Source organism: Parasteatoda tepidariorum, chromosome 5 (assembly GCF_982258835.1).
Source record: "Parasteatoda tepidariorum strain Cologne lab strain chromosome 5, Ptep-v5.0, whole genome shotgun sequence".
NCBI lineage: Eukaryota > Metazoa > Arthropoda > Arachnida > Araneae > Theridiidae > Parasteatoda > Parasteatoda tepidariorum.
In genome coordinates this window covers 66,600,635-66,626,093 of record NC_141759.1, presented here as the reverse complement: position 1 = coordinate 66,626,093, position 25,459 = coordinate 66,600,635, and the positions used below count along the sequence as shown (strand labels likewise).

The window sequence follows — 25,459 nt, the reverse complement described above, 5'->3', positions numbered from 1 at the left end:
TAATAATTTAAACTTGGAAGAAATTCATGAACTAAGAAAAAAAGAAATTCAGGCTAATGATTTTGATGTAAAACATTTAAATGAGGAAGATGCAAATAAGATACTTAAAATTTTAATGAATAATTCTGAGGTGTTTTCTAAATCTTATGCTACTTTAGGCTCCACGAATGTTGTGGTACCTGAATTTAAACTGTTACATCAATTTCCCATTCAAACTAAACCGTATCCCATTCCCAACATTGCCAAAAGTTTTGCTAAAAGGGAAATTCAAAATTTATTAGATGCAGGCATAATTGAACCATCATCTTCGAGCTACTGCTTTCCTGTAATTTTTGTAAAGAAGAAACCTTATGTAAATGACCCTAATGTTCAAAAATTTCGCATGGTAATTGATTATCGTTTATTGAACTCTGTAACTGAGACATTTAAAATCTGCTTACCTAAGATTAATGACATCTTACATAGTATTTCTGGTAAAGCTCTATATACTGTTCTGGATTTAAAAAGTGCATTCTTTCAATTGCAACTGCAAGAGCAAGATAGGTCCAAACTTGCATTTTGTTGTGAGATTGGTAACTTTCAACCTACTCGATTACCATTTGGTTCCCGAAACAGTACATCCTATTTTCATAATCTTATATCTAAGTGCTTAGATGACATTAAAGGATCCAATGTTCAATTTTTTCTAGATGACATTGTAATTGCTGCTAATTCCATAGAGGATATGATAGAATTATTAGTAAAAGTTTTTGATAGACTAAAAAAATTCAACTTAACGTTAGATCCAGCTAAAATTCAGATATGCAAATCTGAAATTACATATTTAGGTTTTAATCTTAATGCTAATGGTTTTTCACCAGCTCCTGATAATGTAAAAAAAATAGTTAACTTTCCTGTACCGAAAGATGTTAAACAGGTCCAAACATTTTTGGGCATGGTTAATTACTTTAGGCATTTAATTTATAACTTTTCTGAGATTGTTAAACCCATTGTAAACCTAACTAAGAAAAATGTTGAGTATAATTGGAGTAAAGAATGTCAAACAGCTTTTGAATTCATATCAGAGCAGTTATTACTTAAACCTACTATCAAAAATATAATTGAAGATGAAAAATTCTATCTTGTAACTGATGCTTCTAATAGTTCATTATGTGGCATTTTAATGCAAAAGATCAATAATAAATTTGTACCTATTGAATTTTACTCCAGACAATTAACTTATGCAGAATCAAAATACCCATCCATTAGGCGAGAGCTTTTAGCTATTGTTGATTCAGTCAAACACTTTCATCAACATTTTTATGGAAAAGAATTCATAATTTTAACTGATGCTAAGGCATTAACATTTCATATTAAGTTGGAGAAACAACCCGAAATTGTAAGCAGGTGGTTAATGTATCTTGAGGAATTCAATTATCAAATTAAACATATAGAGGGCTTAAAAAATCCTGCTGATTATCTTTCTCGAGTGCCCATTACTAAAACTGTAGTGAATAATCTTAATATATTTGAGGTAAATGATAATCTTAAAATTGAGAATATAATTAAATGTCAACAAAATTGTAAAAAGACTAAGGAAATTTTAGAAAAACTTAAAATCAATGATAAATTCACAACTAAAAAATTTTTTTTGAATGATAGTGGTGTACTCATGATAAGAATTAAACCTCCTAAGCATCCTCATAAAACTATTAATAGGATATTTGTACCCATATCTCTTAGAGGTGAAATACTTAAAGCAGCTCATGCCACCCATTTTGGTATTTTTAAAACATACAATTTAATGAAGAGAAACTATTCTTGGTATGGTATGTTAGCTGATACTCAAAATTTTATTGAGGCATGTGATGCTTGTCTTGCAAATAAACCTAAAGCAAACAGTACAGAAACAAAATTTATTGAAAAAAGTAATCTCAGTGTTGGACAAATCTTGTCTATTGATGTTGTTGGAAAACTACCTAGGTCCCTTGACAACAAAAATTTCATATTGACTATCATTGACAATTATTCTCGATATTTAGAAGCTATACCCTTAACCAATGTAAAATCATCTAATATAATTTCTTGTTTAAATAATTATTTTTCCAAATTTGGATTAGCTCAGGGAATCATTAGTGATAATGGTACCAATTTTACTTCTAATGAGTTTGAAATTTTTTTGAAAACCTTAAATATTGAGCATAGAAAGACTTCATTTTATTACCCAAAATCCAATGGATTAGTGGAAAGGTCTCACAGAATTTTAAAAGAAGCAATTGCTTCAATGTGTAACAATACTTGGGAATGGACTGAAAAGTTGTTGTTTTTCAAACTGCACTATAATAATTCAGTGAATGTGGTCACAGGATATACTCCTGCGGAATTATTTTTTGGTAGAAACCTAAACCTGCCATTAAATGTAAATGTTAATGTTGTAAATGAAGACACCCCTTCCAACTACATCAAAAAATTAAAAGAACATATATCAGAAACTAGAGAAATTGTAAGTCTAAATGAGAATAAGTATTTCGAACAACATAAGAAATATATTAAGGGTAGACCTACTCCTAAATTTGAATGTGACGACACAATTTATTTAAAAATAAATTCTAGTGTTAACTCTCTTGAACCCAAATATGAAGGTCCATTTAGGATAACAAAAAAGTTTAGAAATAACAATTACTTAATTCACATCAAGGATGGACAAAGAGACATGTTCAAAAAATTCCATGTAAGCAAGCTTTTCAAAAAGGAAGTGCTAAGAAATAATTTGGAAGATGATATAAATAGAGAAGAACATGACATTAGCATTGAATACTAATGTGTAAAAGTGAATTAAGAGGAGTAAATTAGACTTATTAAATGTTAATGATTAGTTGATTTTCATGATTACAACTTGCAATTTAAATTTATAAAACTCAAATGGATAAATTTTTTAAACTTGAATTTGTGATGTTTTTTGAATAGCATTTTTTTAAAAATTTTAGTGGCCATAAAATTGTATTTAGTGCTATGTGGCTGGTCCAAATTTCACTGAATAGAGAATAATCCTGTTCAAAAATATTTCTGAAATTCTTTCATGGTTATTTTCTTATAGCCATATTCAATTTTATATCCATTTATTAGTGTTTTATTTATCCCTGTGATAGCAAATTCTTTTGTAATTATGGTGTCAACTACATTTATTTAATATCCTGCTATGTAAATCTTAGAAAAAGAGAGTATATATAAAAAAAAATGTTATAATGAAGGGAAATGAAACAACTTATAGATAATGATGTAAAAGTGTTCTTTAAAATTTTGTTAACACACTGTGCAGCAACAACTAACAATAGATTTTCCATTATTCTCTGGTAGTGAAGTGTATATGTTTTTTTTAGAGAAGTGAAAATATTTTGAAGTGTATATATATTTTTTTAAAGAGAGTGAGGGAAATAAATAATAATAATTTTTTATATAAAAGACAGAAGCAACTTACAATGAATGTATATGTGTATATTTATTCCAGGAATATTATAACTTGTTGAAACATTGGTTGACAAGTATTTTGAGGTTAGATGTTTACTTTAATGTATTATGAATTACTCCAGATTTCAACTTATATCTATTATTGGAAGAACACAATTTTTTTTTAAACTTTTTTTTTTCTTCTAAGAAGGAGAAATGTTACACCTGAAGGGTGACATAAATTTCGATCAGTGAGAACTGCCTTTAACTTGAATCTCAATCAGTGAGAACTACCTTGTGAGAGAAGCAGAGCAGTGGAAAAGAGCCCTAAGACAAGTAGAAAGACTTTTTCTAGAACTGTTTTTCAGGTGTGGCAACTGCGGCTGGGAGAGATTGATTGTTGAAAAAAGAATGTGTGGGTGATATTCTTTTGTAGTTTTTCACGAGGATTAGGGGGCTTGCCCCCCTAATTCCTTCAGAGAGAGTTTTTTGTCCTTGCCTGAATGTGGTAGGCAAGAAAATAATTTCTACTCAGGGGCAAGGAATTTTCCTTGTGTTTTAATTCCATATTCATCGTTGTGAAAGTTTAAAACCACTTTTACAGAATTGTAAAATTCTTTTCTTCAAGATGTGGTGTTTGCACCACTGTATTTAGTGTTGTTTGATTCCTCCAATAAATTATGTAAGTTGTCTATAATTTTGATTCTGTCTTTCTTTCTAGAGCCATGTTATTTTTTTCTAAAATATTCTCTTTCACTAGGATTCACTATTCTTTTTTAGCTTCCACTATATATCTTTTTTAGATCACGCGCCGGTCTTATGCCCACGTGCCGGCAGTAATTATCTTATAGCTTAATTCATTTTTCTTGATTGAATTATTTCTTTTCAGTTACCTGCTTGATTTAGGTAAGAAAGTAAGATATGTAATTTATAATATAGTGATTTATTTATCACTTAATTATTAACTCTCTCGAGTTAATCTCAGCTTGTATCTTGGATACATCATGTGTAAACGCACATGCTTCCCTTATATTTTATCTATGTAAATTTATCTCAACAAGCGATATCAACTTGTCTTCACTGAACTGCAACAAATATCAATAGTTTTTATCAGGGTTGAAAGTCTTCTATGAAATAGTAGAAATCTGCTTTTTTCTCCCAATTTTTAAAATTTCCTACAATGTTGCAAAAACTTAATTTTTAGAGGGGTTCCAATTATTGTAATTCATATAAATGCAGAAACCCAAGCTGCCCCAATGATAGCCCTACTTGAAACGAACTTTTATCCCTACTGTAGCCGCCTGAGAAAGAATGATTATCAGTGGAATGGGTGGAGCTTCGGCAAATGCGCTGTTGCCTTGACAACAGCGACTTCTGCTGTAGTGTGGACAGGGTGAGGTACTTGGTTGTTGAGTTTTAAGCAGTTTCGTTTCGACCAACGACGTTTGATCCGAGTTTTCCACCTTGGTGCAATTCATATTGAATGTGCACGTCTGTACATTATAGTTCTCTCGACATTGCTAGCTTTTATTTTTGGCAGTGCCTGTGTTTGTGCCCATATTTGTTTTTCATTTGTACTTCCTTTTGTTCTTTTCACATGGTGCATCGTAAGATGAATGCATTTTAATGCTGAAATTCAATTTGATAGACAAACATAAAGTTCGTATGATCGATGATGAAGATGAAAAAAAAATTCGAGTTTGATTGGTTAAATAAAGCAGTCAAAGTGACTAAAACTGTTAGTAAATATCTATCAAAAGATACTGAGGTGGAAGTTAGCAACTGTTTTAATTTAAAATGATTGGCTGGCAATTAATTTAAAATAATGATTATTAAGCCGAATAATGATTATATATTGCTTAATTTTTATTATTATAGTAGTACTCAAAGACGTTTAAAATTATATGTAAAAAAAATTTTAAATTTCATTGTTTAAATGCTTCTGCCACTTTTAATATAAAATTAAAATTTCACTGCGGAGTTAGAAGATATGTTTTTTACATATTGATATCACAGTATTAGGTACATAGAACACGCCCCCCCCCCACCTCCCAGTGCCTGTGTTGTAAAAGTTCAGCTTTTTATTTTTGTCCACTTTCATTCCTGTTTTATGAAAATTACTTGTAAATAGTAAAGGAAGAAAAAAATTATAATATTTGGCAGTTAAAAGGTTAACTAAATTCATTGCTAGTAAAGGAACTGATACTTTTCTCTGTATTATTTCTTTGTCATACAGTTTCCTAGAGTGATTTTTCCAGGCAATAGATTTTAAACTTAAAATGGTTTAATGTTTAACAGTTATTAATATTTTTTAGTTCAAATTTTGAGGTAAAGTAATTTTCTGTTTTGTTGGTAGGTTTGTAATTACTTATTTTATTTCCACTTCATAGAGTATGTTTTACTTTAATTTTAGAATAATTGCAGTGATTGGAAGGAAAAGCATTTTATTTGAAATGGCATGTATTTGATAAATAATTTTGTTTTAGACTATTTTTCCATTGTAACTTTTATTTCGGTTTCTAAAATTAGAAAGCGTAAAAATTTGTTAGTAAAATATACTTTTACTGCAAATAATTAGTTTAAAAATAATTAAGTAAAGACAGTTTATGGAGTAAAATAAGTAAATATTAAAAATAGAATATTAAACTTTTAAACCAATAAATGAATATTCATAAGTCTGAAAGTCGTCTAAAATAGAATCAGTCTTAATCAAGCTTCATATCTTTTTTCTTAACTTTATTAAACTTTTTATGTGTCTTTTAACCTTTCAAAATGTTGTTAATGGGTCAGAAATGTATATCTTTAGAAAATATTTTTAAGAAAATTTGATCTTAGTTTGTCACACACAGCAACAAAAAAAAACAACAACATTGCAAACTAAAGTTCCTCATCTCGCAGTACAACAAAAACTTGCTTTATGCTTTCTTGCTAAAAACAACTTATGCATCTTGAAAACAGAAAATGCCCATTTTTATATTTATTTCTGAAAGAATGTGACACATGTATCTTAATTTCCTAATTCTATGTTCTTGTTCTTTCTGTTTAGAATTCTGGAGATAATGAAATTGAAACTGTAATCAATGTTTTAAAACAGTGTTTAGAAGATGCTCCTCTAGGCCAATTTCCTGAGAGACTTAATATCCTTCATTCATTTTTATTGCAAAAAAGATTGCAACACTCATTTAAGAAAAGTAAATATCATTATTAATTCAATATCTTCTCAGAAATATTTTATTTTTTTCTTAATATTGTCTCTTTTTTTTTAATAGGTGATAGAACTGAAGAAGTGTTATTTAATATTTATACATTTTATAAGCAATTTCTGCCAGAAGTCAATAAAAAAATATCTGATATTCGTTCTCCGATAGAGAAAGAAATCAAAGTAAGTACTTGCTAGACGAAATAATTCATAAATTAAAAGTAATTATTTATTATCATATTATTTAATGCTGAATATATTTTCTTCTATCCTCAACCACCATGATATATCTTTAAATCTTTTGTAGGAATTTGTGAAAATATCCCGCTGGGGTGATGTCAATGAGATAGCTGTAAAACGATCATCTGAAAAATCTCATCGTTGTATTGTGAAGCATATGAAACAGTTTGAGGTATATAAATCTGTTATCCCTTGTCAAACCTTTATTATGTAGCTAATGTTTAATTTAAAAAGAAAATTTGTGTTACATTCATAATGTGCCATTTCATCTTTTTTTTTACTGTTACGAATATCTCTGCATTGAGCATCTGTATGGAACTTGTTACTGTGCTGATCCACTACCTGAGTAACTGTTTACTTAATCAAATTATTTGTGCTGATTACTGAATTTTTTACTTTATACTACAACTTAAAAAGAATAGCTCAGGGGTCGCATTCCCCCTAAAATTCAGAAAATTCCTAAAAGTATGTGCAAACCCTAAAATTCCTAAAAATCTGATAAAATTTTGTTGATGTTCCTAAAAAATTAGAGTTATAGGCTAAATATAAATAAAAAAGCAATAATCTAAAATATAAGAATTTAACTACGTTAATTAAAACTGTTTTAATTTTGCCACATGGGAATTCTGATCTTGAGAGAGGTTTTTCGATAAATAAAGCAATGCTTAATGTGAGTCACCATGAGTATACTATTATGTCGCTTAGACTAATCAAAGATACCATTCGAAATTATGGAGGAGTGTTGAAGATCACCACAACACTATTGAGGGCAGTAAAAGAATCTCACAAATCATATCAAGAATATTTTAGAAAAATGATCATGATTAATTTGTTTTTCTCTAACTTCTAATATAAATTGCTGATTTGAAATTGAATAATATCACACAATAGTTTTTCTTAATAAAGTAAGGTAATAATAAAGTTTTGATTAAGAAGGTAAAAATTAAATAAAAATCCAAGTTGGTGTTAATTTATTTTTTCTCTTGATTTATTCTCACTTTTGCCTGTTCCTGAATTATGCACTTAATTTCTGATAGGTAATATGTAAAGTTGAAATTTCATTTTTACACTTTAGAGATTTCATTCTTGACTTAATAAATTTCAGAGCTTTATTTTATGGCTTGCAATTATTTATGATATGTGTGGATGAATTGTAATAATCTTCTGTTATGTAATAAACTACCGTGTGATCTGTTTTTATCTTAGCAAAATCATATATTACCCCTAAAATTTACCTAAAATTTTTTGAAAAAAGTTCCTAAAATTTTAAAAAATTTTGCTGCTACTCCTGATAGCTCTTTGTATTATAGTTTGTTTTATATAATATAGTTTGTAAAAAGATTTCCAGTCATTTTAGCTGATATAATAGCTATGATTTGCAATTGAAAAGGTTTGTATTTAGTGAATTGATAAGTATTTAAATTTGTAAATAACTGGTAAAAGATACATTTCTAGCTGCCATCTTAAGTTCGAAAGTAGAAGAAGTAGATTAAAAAATATTAAGTAACATTTTTAACTAGCACTTTTAACAACTCAGTATAAATATTTTTTTTTTAAACCTCTTAGTTGCATAAGAATATGTAAAATTACCTTTTTTTTAATGTTAATTGTGTTTTTAAATAAGTCTTCTAAAGGTGCTTGGTTTCATTTTGTCATTTATATTTGTATAATAAAATCAATTAACACGATTTGTAGTCTCCTTTGTTCCTTGCTTCATTTGTGTTACCCATTGTTAGTGATTCAGTTTTAGTTCATTTAAGTCACACCTTTACTGTGAGTTCTTTCTAAATATTTCGATTTGGAAATCAAGCCTTAGCAAGTCAAAGAATCTAATGCATTCATATAAAAAGAAATTTCTTTAATTGCATAGATGCTCTGCTTATGCCCATTGTATAATTTTCTGTTGGTTACAATTTGTGCCTTTGTACATTCATATCTATTTATTGTTCTTGGTGACCTTTTTTTGTATCTGTATATATATCATTGTTTTACGATAAATCTTGACAGATAATAATTATCCATGTCAATGGAGATTTTTAAATATAATTGTATGTATTTATTCACATTAATATTTTTTTTAATTTTAATTGTTTATAAAACTACATGACATAAGCATTGGTTCATAAAAGTGTAATCTAATTACAGGATGCTTTACAAACACCAGCTAAACGCTCCTTCACATTGCCTTCGAAATCAGTCTCGGAATCTGCAGATAAATGGTCATTGGATATTAATGAGAAAGATTTTATTTCTGCAAGTGCAGGGAAGGTATTGAAAATTCTTAATTTTTATCTGTATGCATTGAATATAAATTTAGTGTGAGAATGGAATTAGTTTTAAAACATAACTTTTATACAACTGGACCCTCCCCTTCTTTCTTACTTTTGCATGATTTTACAATATTTTTTGTTATCAAAAAAATTTTAATACTGAAAGAATGAAAAAAAATAAATACTGGAAATCTTTACAGTAAATTCTTGTTATAAGCTACTTAATTAGCATTATGGACCACATTGTTTGTTTGATAGAAGACGTTCTCTTATTACTATTATTATTTCTTCTTTGAATACTCAGTTTTGATAATATAAAATGAGAATCCTTCTTATAATTTATAGTATACTTTTTTATTGAGTTAAATTTATTGGATAATGTGGAAACTGTTGTAGTTATAAATATTATGCTATCATTTTTGAATGAAATAATCTTAGATAAATTAATTTAAATGAGATTAGAGCGCATGAGAAATCTTTATTATATTAATTAAGTAACGAAAATATACTCTTACACAATTTTTTTTTCCTTTTACAAGTTATCTTTTGAATAATGAGTTCAGGGTTGCCACTTCATGAGGAAAACCTGGAAAATACAGGGAATTTTTCCTTATAAATTGGGAAAATGCAGGGAATTTTTCCTTATAAATTGGGAAAATGCAGGGAATTTTTCCCTATAAATTGGGAAAATGCAGGGAATTTTTCCTCATAAATTGGGAAAATACAAGGAATTTTTATTTCTTCTAAATGTTGACCTCTCAAAGTGCAAAATATGGATTATTTAAAGATAGTTTAGCTATACTATAATATTTAATTTGCGGTAATATTTTCTTTTATGTTTATTAAACTGTTCTTTATTTTTCTAAATTTTTCCAGCAATTAAAACTAGTATTAGTTATCCTAATGCAGCTCATACATTTGCATTGTGATTTTGTGTTTCCTCTTAATATAGTGTATAATATATGCATGGAAAAAACAGGGAACTTTTTTTCCCCGATTTGAGTGGCAACTCTGGAGTTTTATAATTGAATTCAAAAGTTAACTGGCGTATGTTATTTATTTATATTTTTTTTTCTTGTTAATCAAATAAAATTATTCAATATGTAATAGATTGAAATATAGTTAAAAAGTGCATAAACTTTCTTCATTTTAAATATTCATCTTACCTAAATTGTAGGAATCTATTCTTGTATTTTTTCCTAGTTGTTATTTTAACATAGCTTTTTCATTCATTAACCCTTTCCCGCCGACTGTCACATATACGTGCCAGCAAGAAACACGCTCACTTCCCGGCCGACACACCCGTGTGCCAGAGAGTTTTCTCGTTTACCCCCGGCCGTCACTCATTTGTGCCAGCGTTTCGGAACGTTTTAAAAAATAAAATTTCTTCCAAAAGATGGCATTGCATGTCCATCTGGTTTCAGATACATGTAGATTTGACCTTCTACTCAAGATGACAGTACATTCACATGATTTTTTAGGGGGAAGGAATGTTTTATGACGGCTCCTTAAATTCGTCTGTGGTATTTGTTTACAGTAATCAGGGAGGTTTTTTTTCTCGCTACTTTCGATTTAGTTTTTAGTGCATTAGATCTTGTAGATCCCTGTTTTAAAATTCTTCATACAAAAAAAGAACTTTAAGTCTTATATTTAGATTTCAGATATGTAATGTTAAATGTTATTAAATGATAAGTACAATAGAAAATAAAATGTGTAAAATATATATTTAAACAAGAAATAATTTAAGTAAATAAAGTATCCATAGAAATATATATAAAGCATATGTCACTTAAATACTCTACAGAACAATATTAAAGAATGTGTTGATATTTCGGTAATTTCATGGAATTAGGCTTAACAGCATAAAACCCTCCGGCCCTGGAGAGACACACGCAAGAGAGACTGCTGGCCTCAGCGGTAAGCGCACTTTCGCGCTTCCCATCGCGAAAGGGTTAATATATCTTTGATAATTTTTTAATTTTGTTTTAATTAATATTCCATTCATGCATATTTTATGTGATAGTAAAATGCATTTTAATACTTTATTTTTTATATTAAAATTTTTTATATTAAAATTGTTCTTTTAACAATTAATTCTCTTGTTAGTTAAAGGATTATGAATTTTTTGCATGTAAGTTGTGTTTAATTAGTATTTAAATTCGTGATTTATAATTTTAGGAGAGCTTGGAAGTGTTTAATAGTTACACAGAACCCATAATTCGAGAAATGCCTCATTACTACCAAAAAACTAAAAAACTGTCGAAAAAGCTTTCGAAAGATCTAACTGTTTTGAGCCATATTAATACTTTGAATGAATTTTGTGGTAAGTTTTAACCTGTATTGCTTGTACATTCCTGTATTTCTCACCCTTTTTTCCCCTAAATTCATATTTTTTCTTTGCATTTTTTTTTATATATAAATTTGTGCATGTATGCTGACATTTATTGCCTGAGGAAAAAAAATTTGTCTGAAATTTCTGTTAAACATTCTAATTTTTTGTAAGTTTTTATCATTACTTCCATTCAGTTGCTTAAAAGGCCCTTGATTTATTTCTCTTATGTGCACCACTTACTACTACACTAAACGCAGAAACAATGTCTGCATCTGATTAAATGTTTTTTTTTTCTAAATAATTAACATTAACAACTTTATGTCGTTTATCCTAAAAAAAAATTATTTCTTTTTTCTTGTCTGTATGCAAACATTGATTATTTAATAACTTTAAATTGAATAAATTAAAAAAAATTAGCAATTATATTTGCATAAAATCACAGGCACAACCTTTAGACTTTGTAGTAGTAGAGTGAGGCATTTAAACATGCATACCCTCTCCTCTATCTGGAGTATGGTTTGGTTGTTTTCCCCCTGTAAACATACTTTGTTTTTTTCTATACTATTTGATGGAAAAACTTTTGCTTAGTTTCATAGAAAAAAACTAATGTATACAAAATAATAGTTCAAAATTTTTAAAAGGAATACCTTTTTGTTTTTGCCACAATTTTCTTTCCCCTGTCTTATTTAATTTCTTGCCTTTCAATTAAAATGAGTTAGAGGTAGGTATTTTTATCCTTCTTGGTAAAAAAAAAATCTTTTTTCTTGTTATTCAATGTAGAAGTGAACCCCTCCCCCCTTGATCTAGTCTGCATTGATTTAAGCAAGAGAACTAGAATGATATTTCAATGCTTTTCAACTGGAATTTAATTATACGTTTGTCCTCCTGTGATAGTTAAATTAAACATTGAGTTATTACTCATATGTACTCATATGTGTGCAAATTTTAATAGTATTTCTACTTGAAAAATGTTAAAAATTGAGTACTAGAGCTGTGATGATTATGTATTTTTTTTGTTGAATTTTTACTATTTTAAAAAGAACAAAAAAAAATTGATAAATGTTTTTAAAATTACTGAGATTATGAAATAGGTTTCTTCTTTCTATTAATATTTACTTTCTTCACTCACTTGTGAATTTGTTTGATAATGTGTGTTTAAATCTTTGTATTCAACACTAACTACTTTGAATCTTACTTTTAACTTGAATTGATATAATAAAATAAAAAATCATTTATAGGAACTATAGCTGAAACTATGGAAGGTGTCGCTCTGGACATGCAAAAGGTAAAACTTTTTTTTGCATTATTTTAGCATAATGTAAGACCTTAATTAAGAACCTAATTTAAAAGTGCTAACACCACCTTACATCATTTTGAGACCTAGAGCCTTTATATCTTAATGAACATTGCTTTTCTTATCTTGTCTGATTTGTCCTCTGCTAAATGGAGTTGGACCATCATTCAATTAAGACTTTAAAGTAACCAAGCCTCTTATCGCAATTAAAATTGATTTTTCTGAAGGTTTTTTTTTTCGCCTTTTGATACAATTATCTGTTCTAACAAATAAAAAAATAAGAATGAAACATTATTCTCCAATCATTCTCCTCTCCATTTTTCTCCCATATTCATTGAGTATATACTCTTTTTTTGTTTAAAGAAATCTTGTTACTACTAATTTTTTAAGTACTGTACTCCTTGTAACAATGAAGAATCATTAACGCTATGGTAATAAATTCCAATGCTATGTCACTGGTTTAATAATTGAATAAAGGGGTAGTGTTTCATCTTCCTCTATACCAGGGCTCAAAAAAATTCAAAAATTTTACCCGTCCCCGAGGACGGCTTGTTCAACAATGTACCCCTCCTCCTTTGAAACTAACCCGTAGCTTCTAAATAAATAAAAATATAATTTTCTCTTATTTATTACAAACGTTTATATAAATTGCACAATGAATTAGTAGTTACAGGGATTACAAATACTAGAATTACATTATACAGTAGTAAAATAAATACAGTACAGAACCCGTTATCCGGAAATCGAAAACCAAAAAACCGGAACGAAATTCGATAAATTTTCCCGCCATTTTTAAAAAAAGAAATTTTTTTTTTTACTCATAAGATTTTAGGATTTTCTTTCTTTTTTGAGAGATGTTCACCTTACCATCATTTTGGAAATAATCATTAGTATATTACTTCATTGTTTTTTCTTCTTTTTAAGATTATTTCCAAAAATTATTATTTTTTTAGTTGGGTTTAACAATAAAAAACGGTTTTTGTAGCGATTCAGAAAACCGGAAAAATCTGTTATCCGGAATAGCGATGGTCCTGATCGTTCCGGATAATCGGTTCCCTTCTGTACTAGGTTACTAATAGTGACCTAGTATATCTGTTATGAAATAATTTAATTGACAAAGGTCAAGTGATCTGGAATGTCAATTTATCCAAGGGTAATGCGTTTTTTAAATGAATCAATTATGACGCTTGCCAGTTCCACAATCAAACCAATGATTTACAGAGGTTTCTGCACAGAAATCTGAAAGGGGGTTTTTCATTTAGGTAGATTTTCATAATTGCATTTAATGCTTCTTGTTTATCAATTCCACCATGCGCAATATGTTGCTGTATTGTCGGTCATTTTGCTGTATTAGGTCTTTATAAATAGCTTGGACTCGGAGGGCTGAAGTTTTCTGATGTTTAACGATGTTATTTTTTTTTATTTAAACGACTTAAAACTCCTCATGCATAACAAAGCATGAGGCTTACAGTTGTAAGTAGAAAACAAAAGAAGAAAAATTTACAAATTTACATTAAAAACAAAATTCCGCAAGGCCGCAAGACTTTCAATACTTTTGACCAGTTCTGATAAGACAGGTGGCCAACAAATAGAAAGACTGTTACGAATTAATTCTTTTTGGCGGCGTCAATTCGTCGCCAATCAAATTATATTTTATTTCAGTTGTTCTCGATGCACTCATGCCTGAAGGACCATTTCTTGAAAGCTCCTATTTCTTATTTTTTTTTGTTTTGTTTCAGTCTAATTATTATTTGTTTCATTGTTAAGTTTATTAATAAATATAGAAGCTCATATTAATTGTTTTCTTACTGACCAGGGCATCAAATGGTAGAGATACACGCATATACCGAAACTCGAAATAGATTTTCTATCATTTTTTGGACCTAGAAACCCGGAAATTTTGGATTTTAATTTGTGCTTCATTCTGGATTAATTATTTTCTTGAAATTTTAGAAAGCTTGAACTTACAGGTACTGTACTTTTATTTATTTACAATCTCGAAATGGAAACCATTGATAAACTTAAAGCAAAACGAAAGATTGCTAGAGGGCTGAAGTTTTCTGATGTTTAACGATGTTATTTTTTTTTATTTAAACGACTTAAAACTCCTCATGCATAACAAAGCATGAGGCTTACAGTTGTAAGTAGAAAACAAAAGAAGAAAAATTTACAAATTTACATTAAAAACAAAATTCCGCAAGGCCGCAAGACTTTCAATACTTTTGACCAGTTCTGATAAGACAGGTGGCCAACAAATAGAAAGACTGTTACGAATTAATTCTTTTTGGCGGCGTCAATTCGTCGCCAATCAAATTATATTTTATTTCAGTTGTTCTCGATGCACTCATGCCTGAAGGACCATTTCTTGAAAGCTCCTATTTCTTATTTTTTTTTGTTTTGTTTCAGTCTAATTATTATTTGTTTCATTGTTAAGTTTATTAATAAATATAGAAGCTCATATTAATTGTTTTCTTACTGACCAGGGCATCAAATGGTAGAGATACACGCATATACCGAAACTCGAAATAGATTTTCTATCATTTTTTGGACCTAGAAACCCGGAAATTTTGGATTTTAATTTGTGCTTCATTCTGGATTAATTATTTTCTTGAAATTTTAGAAAGCTTGAACTTACAGGTACTGTACTTTTATTTATTTACAATCTCGAAATGGAAACCATTGATAAACTTAAAGCAAAACGAAAGATTGCTAGAACTAATTGTACTAAGTTAATTACGAAAATTGACACATTTGAACAGAATCTCAATTTTGAAGATGAAATTCATCAGAAACAATTATCAGAATATTTACTAGATCTCGAAGAAAAACGAACTGAGCTAAAAAACCTTAATGAATCAATTGAGGAACTAATCACGGATAATGATGTTTTTGAAACAGAAATTAAAAATTCTATGGAATATGATGAAAACATAGGTGACTCCAAAATGAAAATTAAACTGTTGTTAACAAAGTTTAAAATAAAAGAATCAGTTGGCACTAATAATGTTAATGTTCCAAATGTTAATGTTTCGAATGTTAATGATAGTAAAAATATTCCGATTTCTATTAATTTGCCTAAACTTAACATTCCAACTTTTAATGGTGATTCAACTACATTTTTAGAATTTTTTAATAGTTTCAGTAGTGCTATAGATTCTAATGAATCATTAAGTAATGTTAACAAATTTATTTATTTAAAATCTTTTCTTTCTGGGGATGCTTATAAAACAGTAGCAGGTTTCGCTTTAACAGAAGAAAATTATAAATCGTGTTTGACCTTGCTGAAAGATAGATATGGAAAATCGGAACATTTAATTAATTGTTTTGTAAACAAACTCTTGGAAATCGAACCAGTTAAATCTTCTTCAAATATTCAGGGGCTTAGGCATTTGTATGATGAAAGTGAAATCAGTATAAGAAATTTACAATCTATGGGTGTAGCATCAGATAATTTTGGTCATTTATTAATTCCGATTTTATTAAAACAATTGCCTCATAACTTAATAGTAGAATATCATCGTAAAAGAGATCATAATAAATCGGGCGATATTAGTGAATTAATGAAATTCATAAAATTTGAAATTGAATCTCGAGAAGCAGCTAATGCAGTTTCTGTGATTTCTATGAAAACTCACGAACCAGCTAGATTAAAAAACGAAACTAGATATCCTAAAAACAGAAATATTCCTACATCAGCCGCTTTAAATACAATTGTTAAAAATTCTTGCATTTTTTGTAATTCATACTCGCATACAGGGTTAAAATGCAAAACATTTACTGATGAACAGAAACGTTTTAAATTAAAAAAGGAAGGACGCTGTTACAAATGTTTTTATAAAAACCATTTGCTAAATCAGTGTAAAGTTAAAATCAAACCTTGTGAAATATGTCAAAGTTTTCAACATAATAATTTGTTTTGCCCGAAGTTAAAAAATAACAATTTATTACAAACTTCTCCCCCAGATAAAACCGAAACTATTCAAATTCAAGAGAATCAAGCGGTAATGTCTTCTGTTTTCAAACCTAATCAATCATTAAATAATACTACTTTATTGCAAACTGCTAAAGTTCATGTCGAAAATGGATTTAAAAAACTAATAGCTCGAATACTTTTTGATTCTGCTTCTCAAAAATCTTTTATTCGAAAAGATTTGGCTAAAGCATTAAACGCGAAAAGTTTAAGAAAAGAAAAACTTTTTGTTTACACATTTTCAAATCGAAATCCTTCGGAAAAGGAATACGAATGTGTTAATATCACATTACGCAGTAGGTTTCCCCCCTACTCAAGTATAAATATTGAAGCATTAATTACCGAGGAAATATGCGCTGCTCAATTATATTCAGAATTCGATCCCCAATTAATAGAAACTTTACTTTCTCAAGGATTTAAAATCGCTGATTCATGGGATGATAAGAAACCCATTCAAATATTGTTAGGTGCTGATTTCTTATATTCTACTGTAAAGGGTGAGTTATTGAAAATAGGCAATAAATTATTCCTTCAGCCGACGTTGTTTGGAGATTCTTTAGTAGGTCAGGTGCCAGATGGTCCTTTTAAGGGTGCGGCTTCTTGTTTTAACATTTGTTGCACTTTAGCAGATACAACTGTAAATGATTTGTCATGTTTATGGAATATTGAATCATTTCTCACTACTAAAGAGTTAGGAAATAAAATGAACTCGGATCATCTAATTAATTTTGAAAACAAGTTGCGGTTTGAAAATGGAAGATATGAGGCGCTGCTTTTATGGAAATCTGAGACAGCTCGTGAAAATTTATGCGATAATTTTGAGATCGCGGAAAAAAGATTTTGTTTACTAGAAAGGAGATTTAACGCTGACGAATCTTTATTTGAAAGATATAATGAAGTTATGAAAGAACAATTAAAAGAAGGGATTATCGAAACTTGTAATTCTAATTGTTTTGTGGGCTATATAATGCCGCATAGGGATGTTTTTAAAGAAAATGCATCCAGTACAAAAACAAGAATAGTTTATGATGCCAGTAGTAAACGCGGAAATAATTTAAGTCTTAACGAATGTCTTATATCCGGCGATAATTTATATGCTAATCTTGTAGATATAATTTTAAAATTTAGGGAACATAAAATCGGATTTTGCGGAGATATTGCTCGAGCTTTTTTACAAATACAAGTTTCGGAATTTGATAGAAATTATTTATGTTTTATCTATTATAAGGATTGCGATAAAACTCAACCCCCTACAATGTTTCATTTTAATAGACACTGTTTTGGAGTCACCTGTTCACCTTTTGTTTTGGCAGCAACTATCAAAACTCATATTAAAGCTTATAAAAATGCGCATCCTCTTGCATATGAAATGCTGAATAATTTCCTCTATGTTGATGACCTGTTTTATGGAAGTTCTTCTGTAGAAGAAGCCTTTCAGTTATCAACAGATGCTGTTTCTATTTTAAAGGATGCAAATATGACTATGAGAAAATTTGACACTAACTCGAAAGAACTTAAAAATTTATGGAAAAACTCCAACTCCGAAATAGGAATTAATGAAGATCCTGATTCTCATTTAAAAGTTTTAGGACTTAAATGGAATAATGAAAGTGATATTCTCGAACTTGATTTAAGGTCTTTATTGTCAAATTTAAATGCAAATAAATGCACTAAACGGAATGTTCTTCATATTGCTGCCAAAATATTTGATCCATCTGGATTTATTTCCCCCATTTTGATTCGTGTTAAATGCATTTTACAAGAATTATGGCAACTTGGAATCGATTGGGACGATGAGTTTAGTGGTGAATTAAGGGACAAATGGATAATATGGTGCGAAGAGATTAATGAACTTCAGAACTTGAATATTCCTCGATATTATTTTCCCGATTTAAATTTAGTAGACAAAGACGTGCAACTGCACGTGTTTTCCGATGCTTCACTGAAGTCTTTTGGAGCTGTAGCATACTTCAGGTACAAAACATCTAGAAGTACTTTTAGTACTAGTTTTGTAATTTCTAAGTCCAGAGTAGCACCCCTTAAGAAATTAACTCTACCCAGATTGGAGTTAATGGGAGCTATCATAGCCGCAAGAATGGTGAAACATCTCAAGGAACTATTTAAAAATCTTGATAAAATATCTTTGTGGTGTGACTCGACGATTGTGCTGCACTGGATTAAAGGCTCAGCGTCCAAATGGAAGCAATTTGTGTCCAATAGGGTCACAGAAATCCAAGCAATCACAGATCCTAGTGTTTGGAGACATTGCACAGGCAAGGATAACCCAGCAGATCTCTTAACCAGGGGAATTTCTTGCAAGGACCTGATTTCTTCAAGAAAATGGTTTCATGGCCCCGCATGGTTAAGTAACTCAGAAGACACATGGTCATGTAATCAAGAGTCTGAAATTGAAGCTGACATTGTAGAGTTGGAATCCGAATCCAGAACGAAAGTTTTGGTTTCCTCAACAATTGTTTCTGCCAAGTTAATAGATCCTGATAGATATAGCAGTTTAAGAAAACTATTAAGAGTAACTGCTTGGGTACTCCGTTTCGTCCACCTGTTAAAAAAGAAACTTCAACTGAAGGGTCCCCTTACTTCCGATGAACTTAACAGAGCGGAAGTATTTTGGATAAAATTTGTTCAAAATGAAGCGTTCCACGAAGCTAAAAATAACTTGATTGCAAAGAAACCTCTTTCCAAAGACTCAAAACTGCTTTGCTTAAGTCCATTTCTTGATCAAGAAGGTGTCTTACGTGTCACTGGACGCTTAGGCAAGTCTGATTTATCAATGAATGAAAAACATCCTGTGATACTTCCAGCTAAATCCAAATTAACAGAGCTGTTAATTTGGGATTCCCATGAAAGAGTCTTCCATTCTAGTGTCTCTCACACGTTAGTGCAAACGAGAGAAAAATACTGGATTTTAAAAGCTAGACAAACAGTAAAATCACTACTCAGGAAATGTGTAATTTGTAGAAGATCCAATTCTTCTCCCAGAGACCAAGTTGTAACACCGCTACCAGCTGAACGAGTGGAGCAATCTTCTCCGTTTTCCGTCATTGGAGTGGACTTTGCTGGTCCTCTCTTTGTTAAAAACAATGAAAGTAAACAATACATCCTGTTGATTACATGTGCGGTGACAAGAAGTGTTCATCTTGAGCTAGTGGGAAATTTATCAACAGATACTTTTCTCCTAGCCTTTCGCCGTTTCATTGCTCGACGTGGTTTACCATCGATAGTGTTTTCTGATAATGCGCGTACCTTTAAACGTGCTGAATTGGAAATAAAATTGATGTGGTCAATTTTGAATGATACAAAGATGAAAGAATTTTGTGCCTATAATTGTATTAAATGGAAATACATCGTTGAGAGAGCTGCCTGGTGGGGCGGTTTTTACGAACGCATGGTTAGATCTATAAAAGTTGCTCTTCGGAAAACCCTAGGTAAATCCTCCCTAACTATTGAACAATTGATAACTGTTCTTTTCGAAATTGAGGCAATGATAAATTCTCGCCCAATAACTTATGTTGGAAGTGATGCGGAAGAGCCAATTGCCTTAACACCGGCTCACTTTCTTTTAGGTAAAAGAATAACATCTTTACCCCAGGTAAGACTTCACCTCGATACAAACCTCTCTTCTAGGAAAAACCTAATTAGAGCTTACAATTATAGAGAAAAATTAATGAGAAATTTTTGGTCTCGTTGGAAGAATGAATATCTTCTAAATTTAAGATTGATTAATTCAAATTTAGTTAAGGGTAATATCCCTCCATTTAAGATTAACGATATTGTTTTGATTAAAGATCATTTGCCTAGAAATTTTTGGAAATTAGGCAGAATAATTGAATTATTTCCTGGGAGAGATGGCAAGGTGAGGGCTTGCAAGGTAAAAACTGAATCTTCAGTTCTTAAACGCCCTGTACAATTATTGTACAATTTAGAAATTGCAAACTGAAGTTCAAATTTATTAATGTTATTATTTGAAATAATTTATTGGCATATCATAATGTTATTGATGTTTAAAAAAAAAATATGTAAATAAATATCTAGAATTGCATTTTTAATTTTATAATATTTAGTTAATGCAAATGCTTTAACTAATAATTTCTTGATTTACTGTATTAAATGTTGTTCGTTAAACAATATTTTTCTAGATAACTTTCATTGAATTTTACTGGTTAAATTTCTGAACTGAATATGCAGTGAAATTTAGATATTTGATTACTTTATTATTATTATATATATTATTATTCTCGCATTTGTATATGAAAAAAGTGTTTTATAAGTGTTTAATTATCTTGAATGTTTAATATTCTTCTTCAGAATTATTGTATGAAAATTTATTTTACCAAAAAATTTTTTAATTTTTTTATAACAGTTTATGTTTTTAATTAGAGCATAAAATAAGATTTGTTTTGTTGTATTTTTGAATTTAGCTCTAAAATTTGAATGTTGAAGTTACAAAACTTTTTGAATATTTGCAATTTGAAATATTGTAATTGAAAATTCTTTAATCGAACTTCTCTTTTTTTTAATGGTATATTATATTTTTAACAATTTTGATGAACCCCCATGGTTCATGGGGGGCTGTGTGTTACGAATTAATTCTTTTTGGCGGCGTCAATTCGTCGCCAATCAAATTATATTTTATTTCAGTTGTTCTCGATGCACTCATGCCTGAAGGACCATTTCTTGAAAGCTCCTATTTCTTATTTTTTTTTGTTTTGTTTCAGTCTAATTATTATTTGTTTCATTGTTAAGTTTATTAATAAATATAGAAGCTCATATTAATTGTTTTCTTACTGACCAGGGCATCAAATGGTAGAGATACACGCATATACCGAAACTCGAAATAGATTTTCTATCAAAGACGTCTCAAATCAGTCTTTAAATTCATTCGGGCACTCGCATACAGACTACAATGAAGAAGAATATGTTCAGCATCTTCATCAGCATCACCGCAAGCACAAACGATTTTAATGACACCCATTCTAGAGAAAAATTTTCTTTATCTACTCCTTCGAAAAGGAAAAAAAGATTGTTAGATAACAAAACTTGAAAATGCATCACAAACATTAACTGGAATATGACCGTCCGCACGACGTCGGATTCGAGAAATTTTTTGTCCGCTGGGAATTTTTGACCTCCAAGGACGGGTGGTTTTTCGAGCCCTGCTCTATACACTACCTTACGATGATAGAAGGGGCACTTTCCATTTTTGACATTTTTTTTCTTCAAATTTATCAAGAAATACTTGAAGTATTATTTTATGAGCTATGCATATTTTAATGCTGATTAATAAAGCTTTAAGAGGTTTGAGGGAGTGGCAATAAATTACGAGCCAATGAGGTATAAACACTGTATGCAAGAAAATATAGCAATAAGCTTGTAACTTGTGTAAACCACTTCAGTAATTGTGTGCAATAACTGCATATAATAAATTTTTGGCCCTGTGTTTTCTTACCATAACTGTAAAAATATTCAATAAAATGAAACACAATATTTGAGCAAAATTAAAATGTAATTAACAGAAAAAAAAAGAAAAAAAATTCTTAATTTTAATACTGTTGTTACTTATTATTGTTTTCCTCATTTTTAATTCCAGTAATTCAAAGTCATCACCTATCATCGTTGATTAATTTCTTTAATTTGAGTTTCTTATTATAAGATTAAAAAATTTTGTTTAATTTTTTTTTTGTTTTTAAAACTATTTATATGAAATAACTAATTAGCTATGTATTTTTCACATTTTGTATTATTTCATCCTCACTTTTTAAACTAAGAAAGTAAAATGCTCATCATTTCCGTTTTAAAATCTCATAATAAGTGGAAATTTGTTTTAAAAATTTTAGTAACTAATTGCTTTTATAATTAGCATTGCATATAACCTTAAATTATTATATTACTGTGTTTTAATTTAAACAAATTTCCATTCAGTTGAAGTTTTCATTTGTTGCATTTTATTGCTATACTGGTTTTATATTATTACATTAATATTATTTTTTTCCAGAAAATTTGTACAAGATCTCAGGAGAAGAAGCAAGCTCTGTTAAACATTCAAAAGAAGAAGCAATTGTTGTCTACATTATTTAAAAGCTTAAGAGTAATTGGTAAGATAGTCATTAAATTTTTATTTTGTGTTTAATTTATTGAGTTTTACACTTTGATATAGATATGGACGGATAAATATAGATGAAAAGGAAATTCCTCCTAACAAAATATTTTATTGCCTATGAAACAATTGTTTGAGTAGCTAATTTTTAAATTCCAGAAATTAAACTTCCCTTGTCAGTGTTAAATCATTTAATTGATTGATGAAAAATTGCTTTCAGAAAATCTCAGAATACTGAAAAAGGTAGAAAAAAGTATTCGCATTTCATATACTTAACCCGATCAGTATCCTTTGTTAACTAAAAGAGCTCTTCATTAACCATTAGTTTTTCTTATTTTATTTGTTTTTCTTTTTTTAACAATTATTTAAAATTTTATAATGTAATTAATTTTTTTTGTTGGCATAGTGGCCAGATGATCATCATTTGAATCTGATTATGCTTTGATTATTATAATTAAAGAAACTTTTAAAAAAAATGCCATTTTCCAACGGGGCATTTTCCTAAAACATGCTGAAATGTTGAATTTAATAAATCATTTTAACGAAATATAATAGGAAAAAGTCTGGGTTTAGTGGTTTCTTCATCTAACTGAAGTCATATCTCATTCGCTAATGCCAATCTAAATTCATAATTTAAAAATGAAATTTTGCAGCAATAAATTAATTAAGTTTATTTCTTCATCTAGTAGAGTCTATTATATCTTATAATTGTTACAATTACTTGTCTTTTAATATGTGTAACTAGAAGGTAAAATTATTTTTTGAAGTGAATATTTTTTGCTATTATAGTACTTTTTGACCCCAAAACTTATTTTTTATAAATAATTAAATTTTTATTTCGTGCATATATAATATAACACCCTTTTTTATTTTTAATTTCAGGATTGTCTTACCGGCGAGGTATAACTTTTGAAAATACAAGGAATAAAAATGATACCATTACAATTCCTGCATTTGACATAGCTCATATGAAAATGCTTAAAATAGATAAGTATGTCTTCATTTTAAGCCTATTTTGTACCTTATTCCTTAATGTTTTTATGCTTTGAAAAAGCACAGTTGTTTAGTTTTCCGTAAGGCAGAAATTAGACTTATGACTTATATATTGGAATATGACTTATTGAGTCGTACTACTGGGATGGAGCACAATTTACACTTGGAAAAAAAAGACCAACCCTGAATTAATTTTGCTCCGATGATCAGTGCAATCTTAATTGTTCCTGAGAATGACATCATTTATTCTTGCAAAAGATAATTTTAATTTACAAATTAAGCAAAAAAACATTTGGTTTAACATTCTGAAAAGTTTGTAATATATAAATAAAACAGCACCTGTTAAATTCTATAACTCGCGTGTGAGTCTTCATAATTTTTGATGATATTATTATTTCTTCTTTCATTATTTACTGATTGGCTTATTGTAATGGCTAAATGTGACTGACTAAAAGTAAGTTCATTATTTTGCAGTGAATTTTACAAAACTCTTAGAAATGTTTCCCAGGATGTCGATCACTATTTCTACAAATGTGTAGCCCAACATAGCCTTGTAAAAATGTGCATGCAATCTCCAAACAAAGTAAGTACATTATTATTAAATATTACAATTGTGTGTGTCTAATGATATAGTATTATATATAGTGATATAGTAAATTTTTTAAATGAAGTTATATATTATGGCATAGTTATATATGTAAATGCAATAGTTGTTGCATTGTTCGTTATTATTTTTTTTTACCTTAAATTTAATACATACTAATTACCTCTTTTTTCCTTATAGAATCTCACTCTTGATATAATTCATAGAATTCAGGGATATGGAGGAGACTTAATGAGTTATGTCCTTTCACAGCGAACACAGCTAGTCAAAATGTCATCAGATGTTGATAAAATAGGGTAACTGAATGTCTTTTAATTTATTTTTTAGATCCTTATATTATCTCAGCATTTGCAATGTGTATGCTCTGCAAAAATTGAAAAATAAATAGTAAAAAGAACTATCCACCTCAACAAGTATTTAGCTTCTAGTATATATCTATTATAGATGACTTCTGGCTCGCAATTGGAGATCCGAGCCTGAGTTTCATAGGATTACCTAGAGCCTTAGTAACTAATCATTTTAATCATAGTATTATTTATAGGGATTTTTCTCTCTTTTAATTTTATACTTTTTATTTATTTATTTTTTTAATTTCAGTATGTTTATAAATTATTTCTTTTACATTATTTTAATTTATACTTTGTAATTCATATAGATTTAATATTTGATATTTTGAGCAATAATTTTTGAAACTTTTCATTAATTAAAATGTGTATTTTCAGGCTATTCTTGCAAACTGTAGATTTTGTCAAAGAAGATTCATTGCTGGAAGAAAATAAGAAACTTGTTCTTCTTCCGCCAGAAAAAGATGCCTGCCAATTAGATGTATGTCTTTCTATTTATACAAAACTTAGCTGTCTGTGCATTATTTTCTCTTATTATAACTATTTTTTGAATTTGTGTTATCCCATGAAATGAATAACTTATTGTCATATTAAAATAATATTCAGATATATTTATTTGTTTAATTCACTTTAACTTATGAGATGTTCTATTTTTAACTGATGCGCCTCTTC

At 29.1% G+C, this 25,459-nt stretch overlaps 1 protein-coding gene across 1 annotated transcript in view; it reads left to right on the top strand.

The window, feature by feature from the left end:
• LOC107455693 (midasin) overlaps positions 1 to 25,459 on the top strand; it is a 298,299-nt gene that overhangs the window by 237,212 nt on the left and 35,628 nt on the right. The window contains exons 67-77 of the mRNA XM_087164129.1: positions 6,473 to 6,617; positions 6,696 to 6,808; positions 6,933 to 7,037; positions 9,011 to 9,133; positions 11,314 to 11,458; positions 12,706 to 12,752; positions 22,745 to 22,844; positions 23,729 to 23,837; positions 24,314 to 24,422; positions 24,624 to 24,739; positions 25,166 to 25,268. Coding sequence (XP_087020255.1) covers positions 6,473 to 6,617; positions 6,696 to 6,808; positions 6,933 to 7,037; positions 9,011 to 9,133; positions 11,314 to 11,458; positions 12,706 to 12,752; positions 22,745 to 22,844; positions 23,729 to 23,837; positions 24,314 to 24,422; positions 24,624 to 24,739; positions 25,166 to 25,268 — 1,215 coding nt within the window. The remainder of the gene's footprint in view (positions 1 to 6,472; positions 6,618 to 6,695; positions 6,809 to 6,932; positions 7,038 to 9,010; positions 9,134 to 11,313; positions 11,459 to 12,705; positions 12,753 to 22,744; positions 22,845 to 23,728; positions 23,838 to 24,313; positions 24,423 to 24,623; positions 24,740 to 25,165; positions 25,269 to 25,459) is intronic.